At 55.4% G+C, this 9,529-nt stretch overlaps 1 protein-coding gene across 2 annotated transcripts in view; it reads left to right on the top strand.

Moving 5' to 3' along the window:
* Positions 1–1,407: 1,407 nt before the first annotated feature.
* The window catches only part of RHOD (ras homolog family member D), a 16,151-nt gene continuing 8,029 nt past the window's right edge, over positions 1,408–9,529 (top strand). For both annotated transcript variants that reach the window (XM_023186378.1, XM_023186377.1), the window contains exon 1: positions 1,408–1,615. In XM_023186378.1, coding sequence (XP_023042146.1) covers positions 1,484–1,615 — 132 coding nt within the window. In that variant the 5' untranslated portion in view covers positions 1,408–1,483. The remainder of the gene's footprint in view (positions 1,616–9,529) is intronic.

The following is a 9,529-nucleotide window of genomic DNA, read 5'->3' as shown; positions in this document are numbered from 1 at the left end:
ACCTGCCCAGCCCGTGTCAAGTCACTGCCCAGCCCTATGGCAGTTTCGGGGAGGAAGAGGCACCTGGAAGGCAGAGCTGTCCTGGGGAGGCTCCTTCCCTCCAAGTAGGGCTCCATCCAGCCTGTGGACCACAGCCCGGAGCGGGAGCCGGGGAGAGGAGTCAAGGAGCTGGACTCGCCTCTCCACATAGTGACTCTTGCCCTGGCTGCCTCTTTAGACCACAGTGAGTTTAAAGGAGGTTGAAGGTGCTTTTTCACCTGCCTGACTTGGAACTCCATAAGGGGTGATGTCATGACCAGCATAAATTGGGAGTAACCTAATGATGTCTGCCCCCTGTTCTTTTAAGCTTCAATGTAAACACTCAGTCCAAGATCTGGGAAGACCCTTGTGCCCATTTTCAAAAGATTTCAACTCTGGCCATTAGGAGAAGTGGAGGGATCAGGTGACAGTAAGTTCCCAGTTCAATGCTGGATTTACTGCTGGCATCCAAAGTGCTCCACTGTGCAAGCACCAGCTCCTCTTGCTGCACCACTGTGCAAGGGAGACTCGCCCTCTGTGGGGGCGGGGGGGGGGGCAGCATTCCGCTCGCTCCGGCCTCCAGAGCCTCGCCCCTGCCGCTCTGTCCTGTGGAACACCTTCTCCCTCCCCCATCTGACTGTGTCTCACTTTTTCCTCAAGACTCTGAAGGGCTTCCTGACTCACTCAACCTGGGCGAGGAGCTCCTTTCCCCTACTCCTGTCCCGCTGCCTGTCCCTACCCACGTTGTAGTTCTGATCACACTGATGTCCTGCCTGTCTAGTATTCTAGGCTGTGGGCTTCTCAAGGCAGGGCCTGGATTTTGTCTTGAACAGTTCAGGGTCCCCAGGCCCTTGGGCACCAGGAGGAGGTCTCATGGTGCAATAATAAGAAACACTCACACTTTATAGAGGGAAGGTTCTCTTTCCCTAGAACGTGGCCAGCCAGGGTGTCTGGTGGCTGCCCACCTTCAGCAGAACTTCCTGGTGCTGGTGGAGGGAGGCAAGCCAGGCCTGGTAGGGCCAGTGAAGGGGGTCATGCCCTTCCCACCTGGCATGAAACGCCTGTGTTGTCCTCCGTCCTAAGCCCCTGGGGAAATGCACCATTCATTCACTCATTCAGTAAAGGTCACTGGCTCCTGCCTGGATCTGGGACCCAGTCCCTGAGCACACCCCCGCCCCCACTGTCATGGTCCCGCTGTTTGTCTTCTCCCTTCCGACCTCCCGTGGCCCCAGCGCGGCCCGCTCACAGTAGGTGCTCGGGCAGCGTTTCTTCAAGGACCTAGACGGCCTTGAGAGGAAGGGCCCCAGCCCAGCCGCCCGGGCCTCTCACCTGGCTCTCGGGGCGCCCGGCTCGCACTTCCTCCCGCCGCCCCGCCCCTTCCACATTCCTGCCCCGCCGGGCCTGCCCCGCGCAGTCTGCCCTGCGCTGCAGCCGCCCGCCCGCCCTCTCCGCGCCCGGCCCCGGGATGACGGCGGCCCAGGCCGCGGGCGAGGAGGCGCCACCAGGCGTGCGGTCGGTCAAGGTGGTCCTGGTGGGCGACGGCGGCTGCGGGAAGACGTCGCTGCTGATGGTCTTCGCCGATGGGGCCTTCCCCGAGGTGAGTGCCCAGCGTCTCCGCCTCGCCCGGTTCCGCTCGCGCGCCCGGGTGTGCAGGTCCGTGCCGGACGGCCCAGGCTGTGCGCCTGCCCCGGCCTCCGAGGGGTCTCCCAGCGGGGCCTGGGGTCCCGGGCAGAGTTCTTCTCCCCCAGCCATTGGGAATGAAGGCCTCAGTGATGTTAGGGAGGAATGGCACCTACCGGGGAGGGGTGTCACAAGAACTGAGTGAGGCGACCTGGGTGCACACAACATCCTAAGACAGCACTTGGCCGCACAATTCCGCCAAGAGGGCCTGAGGGCTTGGGAGCCAGACTGCCTAGGTTAAAATTATGGCTTTGCCACTTACAGCTGTGTGCCCTTGCGCAAGTCCCCTAACCCCGCTGTGCCTGTGTCCCTAACTACATCACAGGTGGGTGACAGCGCCCACCGCACAGGGTCACTGTGACAGTGAGTTAATAGACGTCAAGCACTTAGCCCCGGCCTGCGCACACGAAGGACTCACGGAGAGTTGGCACATGTCACTCTTGGGAAACATATTCTCCCCTCCAGCTCTTGCCGCTGGAATGCATGTGCCATGGGCTCTGCCTTGGAGGGTGGGAGCACACCAGCTGTAGCCTCAGCTGCTGGGCCCCCTCTCTGCTCTCCTTTTATGAGCCCCGTGCCCTTTTGTAACTTGCTTAGCTTCTCTAAGCCTCAATTTCCTCACAACAACCCCATGGGGTAGAGGGACTGTAAGGGCGGTGGTGAGGTGGAGCCCAGGGAAGGCTGATAGGCAGCTCCAGTGCAGTACCTGGCACGTCCTTGGCGCTGTAGGCATGCCCACTGTTAATCCTTCCTGACATGCTGACTGCCCAGGCAGACTCCACAGGCACCAGGGGGCCCCTGCTCTGCCACCTCTCAGCTCTGTTGTCCTGGGAGTCCATGGAGTTGCTCCCAGCATCTCCTCTTTTTTTTTTTTTTTTTTTTTTGAGACAGAGTCTCACTGTCACCCAGGCTGGAGTGATATTGGCACAATCTCAGCTCACTGCAACCTCCGCCTCTCGGGCTCAAGCGATTCTCTTGCCTCAGCCCCCTGAGAAGCTGGGATTATAGGCACCCAACACCACGCCTGGCTAATTTTTTTTATTATTTTATTTCTGAGACGGAGTCTCACTCTATCACCCAGGCTAGAGTGCAGTGGAGCAATCTCGGCTCACTGCAACCTTCGCCTCCCAGGTTCAAGTGATTCTCCCACCTCAGCCTCCCGAGTAGCTGGGACTACAGGTGCGTGCTACCGTGCCCAGCTAATTTTTGTATTTTTTTAGTAGAGACAGCATTTCACCATGTTGGCCAGAATGGTCTCCATCTCTTGACCTTGTGATCCGCCCGCCTTGGCCTCCCAAAGTACTGGGATTACGGGTGTGAGCCACCTCGCCTGGCCAATTTTTTTATTTTTAGTAGAGACGGGGTTTTGCCATGTTGGTCAGGCTGGTCTCGAACTCCTGGCCTCAAGCGATCTGCCCGCCTCAGCCTCCCAAAGTGCTGGGAATACCGGCTTGAGCCACTGCAACTGGCATTCTTCCTTCTTTTCTTCCCAGCATCCTCAAAGCCCCTGGGGTTGTACAGGTGCTGGGGCATCTGAGCACAAGCAGGACGGGTCGGGCCTACCCTGGTTCTTATCACACTGTAGTTCTTATCACGATGATGTCCTGCCTGTCTCCCACCCTTGGCTGTGACCCCCGGGGCTGTATTGGGCCCCGCCATGGCTTTCTGCTGCAGTGGCATTGAGTCACTTTTGTTTAGTGGCTTGTGGAGCTGATGTCACCTTCTTTGATCATACTTTTTTTTAAGTTGGGGGAAACATGTTTCTGGATGCTGCCCATGGGAACCCAATGAGAGCACCCAGGGAAAAGCACCACACAGGGACAGGTGGCCCAGGCCCAGGGGAAGGCACCTGATGGGCGGGGGCTGGAGGGCTGGTGCCTCACCACCAGCTCTGAAATGTCCTTGATGGTGAGACCATCCCAGCTTCAGAGCAGTTCTGACGTGGAAATGGGCGTCTTGCAGTTGATAAGATGTGAATGCTTTGAGGGACATGCTGGGGCAGGCCAGAAATGGGGGGAGGGCATGCTTGTCACCAGGAAAATGGGCCGGATTTGTCCAGGCTCTTCCCCTGTCGGGGGGCCCTGGGTTCCCTGGAGCAGGAGAGTCCTCTTCTTTTAAAGAGCCCACAATGGGCCGGGCGTGGTGGCTCATGCCTGTAATCCCAGCTCTCTGGGAGGCCAAGGCGGGTGGATCACCTGAGGTCAGAAGTTCAAGACCAGCCTGGCCAACATGGTGAAACCCCATGTCTACCAAAAATACAAAAAAAAGTACCCGGGCATACTAGCACACGCCTGTAATCCCAGCTACTCGGGAAGCTGAGGCAGGAGAATCGCTTGAATTCAGGAGGCGGAGGTTGCAGTGAACCAAGATCGCTCCACTGCACTCCAGCTCGGGGACAACAGAGCGAGACTCTGTCTCAAAAAAAAAAATATATATATATATATATATATATATATAAATCCCACAATGTGCAAGAGCTGGAAAGGGTTCATTTTGCAGATGGGAAAACTGAGTCCAGAGCCCAGAGGCTTGCCTGGGGGCACATGGCTCAGCGGGGGCGGCACTGATCTAGAGCCCTGGTCTTCCCACTCCCTACCAGGGCCTTCTCCACAGCCCCCAGTGCTCTGCCTGCTGGACCCAGCCTCCTCTTGCCCCTGTCTCTAGCACCAGACTCTTCCTCCAGGCAGCCCTTGAAGCCCAAGGGGCCAGCAGCCAGGAGGCTGGAGTCCCATCTCCCAGACTTCCTGCACAGAGCAGAGGGCCGAGAGCAGCCTGAGAATTTGGAGGGACCTCCGTGACCCTCATCCGGCTGTGGCCCAGCCCTGGGTTCAGGGCAGCAGGGGAGGGCAAGGTGGAGAGAGCTCCTGGAACAGGGGGGAGCCCCAGGCTGGGGTGCCAGCCTCTGCCCAGTCCTGGCTGGCATTTGGAGCTGCAACCATTCCCACAGGTTCAAAGCCTAGCAGCCCCCACACCAGCATGGGGATAGGAGGTGGTGGGGAGCACCCGGCTCTGCTGGCTAGAGCCCCCTGAGTCCTTCCTTGTTCGCACTTGGACTCCCATGGGTGTCCTAACCAGGGATACCCCGATACTCCCCTTTGCCCAGGTCCGCTATCTTGGTAATGATCCATTTTCTGTCTATAGCCCCTGGAGGGCAGACCCAAACCTGAGTCATCTCTGTCCTGGTCCAGCACAGGCTCAGCCCTTCTTTTCTGGCTGAGGACGGCCAAACAGATAAGATTAGGTGCCATTGGTCCCATGGACAGAGGGTGACCCTGCCTGGGGGTCAAAGAACAACACAACAGAAGGTACAGACAGAGTCTCTAGGATGACCTCCCGAGTGGGGGAATGGGCTGTGACAGTTACAAGCCAGAGGGGAAACCCAGCCCCTTTCTGCCTCCAGGAACTGGAGTTGGTAACCTCAGGAAAGGCAGGTGGCTGGGGACACAGCCTGGCCTCTGCAGCCAGAAAGACCTGGCTCTGTCACTAGCCAGCTGTTCAGTGTATCACCTTGAACAAGTCATTTCCTCTCTCTGAGCATCATCAGAAAGTGAAGGTTGTACTGATGTTCCAAGCTTGCCAGGATCAGAGACGGCGCCAGTACACAGCCACGCACAGATCCTTAGAGAATGGTGGGTGACGGTGTCATTACCATGGGCATTTGCAAAGCACTGAAACATGTTTCCCAAGAGATTCCCAGCAGGCTGCCCTGCAGCTCAGATCAAGAAGGTGACTCAAGCTGGGAGTTCAGATGCAAGGGCACCAGTGCCCTTCACAATGAGAGGCCCCTACTCTAGGACAAAGGTCAGAAGCTGGGGAGGGGCTGGGGGTATTAGTCCATTTTCACACTGCTATAAAGAACTACCTGAGACTGGGTAATTTATAAAGAAAAGAGGTTGGCCGGGCGCGGTGGCTCACGCCTGTAATCCCAACACTTTGGGAGGCCGAGGCAATCAGATCACCTGAGGTCAGGAGTTTGAGACCAGCCTGGCCAACATGGCGAAACCCTGTCTCTACTAAAAATACAAAAATTAGCCAGGCGTGGTGGCAAGCACCTATAATCCCAGCTACTTGGGAGGCTGAGGCGAGAGAATCGCTTGAACCTGGAAAGTGGTGGTTGCAGTGAGCTGAGATCGTGCCACTGCACTCCAGCCTGGGTGACAGAGCGAGACTCTGTCTCAAAAAAAAAAAAGAAAGAAAAGAAAAGAGGTTTAATTGACTCACAGCTCTGCATGGCTGGGGAGGCCTCAGCAAACCTACAATCATGGTGGAAGGTGAAGGGGAACCAAGGCACTTCTTACGTGGCAGCAGGAGAGAGAAAGAGAGAAGGGGGAAGCACCACACTTTTGAACCATCAGATCTCGTAAGAACGTCCTCACTGTTGGCCAAGCGCGGTGGCTCACACCTGTAATCCCTGCTCTTTGGGAGGCCAAGGTGGGCAGGTCACTCGAGGTCAAGAGTTCGAGTCCAGCCTGGCCAACATTGTAAAACCCCATCTCTACTAAAAGTACAAAAATTAGGCTGGGCACAGTGGCTCACGCCTGTGATCCCAGCCCTTTGGGAGGCCAAGGCGGGTGGATCACCTGAGGTCAGAAGTTCGAGACCAGCCTGACCAACATGGAGAAACCCTGTCTCTACTAAAAATACAAAATTAGCCAGGCATGGTGGCACATGTATGTAATCTCAGCTACTCAGGAGGCTGAGGCAGGAGAATCGCTTGAACATGGGAGGCGGAGGTTGCGGTAAGCAGAGATCGTGCTATTGCACTCCAGCCTAGGCAACAGGAGCGATACTCCGTCTCAACAAAAAAACAAAAAAACAAAAATTAGCCAGGTATAGTGACACACGTGTAATCTCAGCTACTCAGGAGGCTGAGGCAGGAGAATCACTTGAACCCAGGAGGCAGAGGCTACAGTGAGCAAGATCGCACTACTGCACTCCAGCCTGACTCCATCAAAAAAAAAAAAAAATCTCCCTCACTATCACAAGAACAGCATGGGGAAAACCACCTTCACGATTCAATCACCTCCCACCAGATCCTTCCCTCGACACGTGGGCATTACAATTCGAGATGAGATTTGTGTGGGGACACACAGCCAATCCATATCACTGGAGAAGGTGTCACCACCTGGAAGGATGGATGGGGGCTCGTGTGGACACTGCTCCTGGCCACCAGCTTTCCCGGTGGTGAGCATTTATGCTGGGGCCTCATCTGCCAGTCCATCCTCCCTCCCACATCATGGCGTGACACTCTTCCCCTTTAACCAGTGAGGAGACTGTCCTAAGGACACATAGCTGGTGAGTGCCGGAGCTGGGTCTTAAGCCAGGCGCATCTAAACCTAAAGCTAGTGCTTCTAGCCACCAGGTCACACCGCCCCCACCAGGCAAAGGGCCTGAGGGAGGGCACTCTGAGCGGGCAAGGGGGGATGGAGAGGTAGGTGAGGCCCTTGTCTCTTCCTGTTGGTTCCTCTTGGTAGAGGGAGTGACTGCATGTCTAGAGTCTGGGGTGGGGCCAGCCCTTACCTCAAGGTAAGGCATTTATGCTGGGGCCTCATCTGCCCCAAGGTAAGGGCCAGCCCTTACCCCAACTTCTCCATCTTCCTCAGCTGCCCACTCTGGGACCTGCCTTTCTCCCCACCCCACTCCCTGCAGCTTCCCTGGAGGATGGTGCTGACCCACTGCTCAGGTGCTGCCCCTCCCAGCTGGTCAGGTCCTGACTCAGAGGGCCAGCGGGCAGGCAGGCAGGCGTGAAATTCTCCTGAGTCACGGGCAGGTGGGGGCCCCACCTGGCATGGGAAGGTAATAGGATAGGGGCCCCCCTGACTGTGGCCGTACCAACCAGCCCTGAGCAGGCAGTTGAGGGTTAGGGACCTAACAGCAGGCAGCCCAGCATGCCCCTCGGAGCAGAGGGCACAGGTTGTGGCAGAGTTTTGCAAACCCATCTTTCAAAAGCTCCCTCTTCATTCCTGCGTTTTCATCTGTGTACAAAACCTGGCCTGTTGCCCGTTCATCTCACCTTCATGGAAAGGCAGTGAGTTTAGGCTGGGCAGGGCTGGAATAAGGGGCCTCTGTCCTGGGTGACCTCCTCCCAAGCCCAGGCAGGACAAAGAAGAAAGGCCCAAATATGGGACACTGGGCTGGGTGTGGTGGCTCACACCCATAATCCCAGCACTTTGGGAGGCCAAGGCAGGTGGATCGTGTGAGTCCAGGAGTTTAAGACCAGCCTGGGCAACATAGCAAGACCCCATCTCTACAAAAAATACAAAAAATTACTTTGGGAGGTCAAGGTGGGTGGATTGCTTGAGTTCAGGAGTTTGAGACCAGCCTGGGCAACATGGCAAAACCCTATCTCTACGAAAAAAAGAAAAAGAAAAATTAGCCAGACATGGTGGCCCACACCTGTAATCCCAGCTACTCAGGAGGCTGAGGTAGGAGAATCACTTGAGCCTGGGAGACAGAGGTTGCAGTGAGTCAAGATCGCACCACTGCACTGCCTGGGTGACAGAGTGAGACCCTATTTAAAAAAAAAAAAAAAAGAGGGCAGGGCGTGCTGGCTCATACCTGTAATCCCAGCACTTTGGGAGGCCGAGAGGGGTGGATCACTTGAGTCCAGGAGTTCAAGACCAGCATGGCTAATATTGTGAAAACCCCATCTCTACTAAAAATACAAAAATTACCCCGGTGTGCTGGTGTGTGCTTGTAATCCCAGCTACTCTCAAGGCTGAGGCAGAAGAATCACTTGAACCCAGGAGGCAGAGGGTGCAGTGACCAAGCGATCACGCCATTGTACTCCAGCCTAGGCGAAAGAGCAGGACTGTCTCTCAAAAAAAAAAAAAAAAAAAAAAAAAAAAAAAAAGCCTGGGTGCGGTGGCTCACACCTGTAATCCCAGCACTTTGGGAGGCCGAGGTGGGCAGATCATGAAGTCAGGAGTTCAAGACCAGCCTGACCAACATGGTGAAACCCCATCTCTACTGAAAATACAAAAATTAGCCAGGCATGGTGGCACGTGTCTGTAATCCCAGCTACTCGGGAGGCTGAGGCAGGAGAATCCCTTGAACCTGGGAGGCGGAGGTTGCAGTGAGCCAAGATCACACCATTGCACTGCAGCCTGGGTGACAGAGTGAGACTCTGTCTCTAAAAAAGAAAAGAAAAAAAAAAGGTGGAGGGCGCATTGGGGCATTCTGGTAAGGGATCAGGAAAGGCATCCCAGGAAGGTGAAGGTAGCATTTAATAGGGGTTTTGTTTGGATTGTGAGAGGTTGAGAGGCAAAGAAGGAACCCCAAAAATCTGCGAGTTCCCCAGGGCAGGGATTGAGTCTTTTGTTTCCTGCTTCCCAGTGTCCGGAATTGGGCCTAGAGAAGGTGCTAATGCTGCTGAATGAATAGATGAATGAACAAACGAACAAAGCAAGGAATGAATAAACATGTAGGTTAATGTTGTTCTAGGAAGGGGGGACAATATGAACGAAGGCGCAGAAATGGGAGTCCCACCAGCATGTGCCTGTGGTTCCAGCTCTTGGGAGGCAGAGGCAGGAGGATTGCGTGAGCCCAGGAGTTTGGGGCTACGGTGAGCTATGGTGCCTGTGAATAGCTGCTGCACTCCAGCCTGGGAAACACAGGGAGACCCTGTCTGTGAAAAAAAGGAAAACTGGGAGTCCCCTGCCCCCATCCAGAGGGCAATGATAAAAATAACAGTAGCTGGCATGTAGATGTGCTTATTTTATGCCAGGCCCTGAGCTAAGGGCTCTGCATGGAACAGCTCACTGAATCCTCATAGCGGCACTGTGGTAGGGACTTTTTTTTTTTTTTTTTTTTTTTTTTTTTTTTTTTTTTT

The sequence above is a fragment of the Piliocolobus tephrosceles genome, chromosome 13 (assembly GCF_002776525.5).
Source record: "Piliocolobus tephrosceles isolate RC106 chromosome 13, ASM277652v3, whole genome shotgun sequence".
In the NCBI taxonomy this organism is placed as follows: Eukaryota; Metazoa; Chordata; class Mammalia; order Primates; family Cercopithecidae; genus Piliocolobus; species Piliocolobus tephrosceles.
Note: the sequence above shows the minus strand (reverse complement) of the source record. Positions and strands in the feature narration are given on the sequence as shown.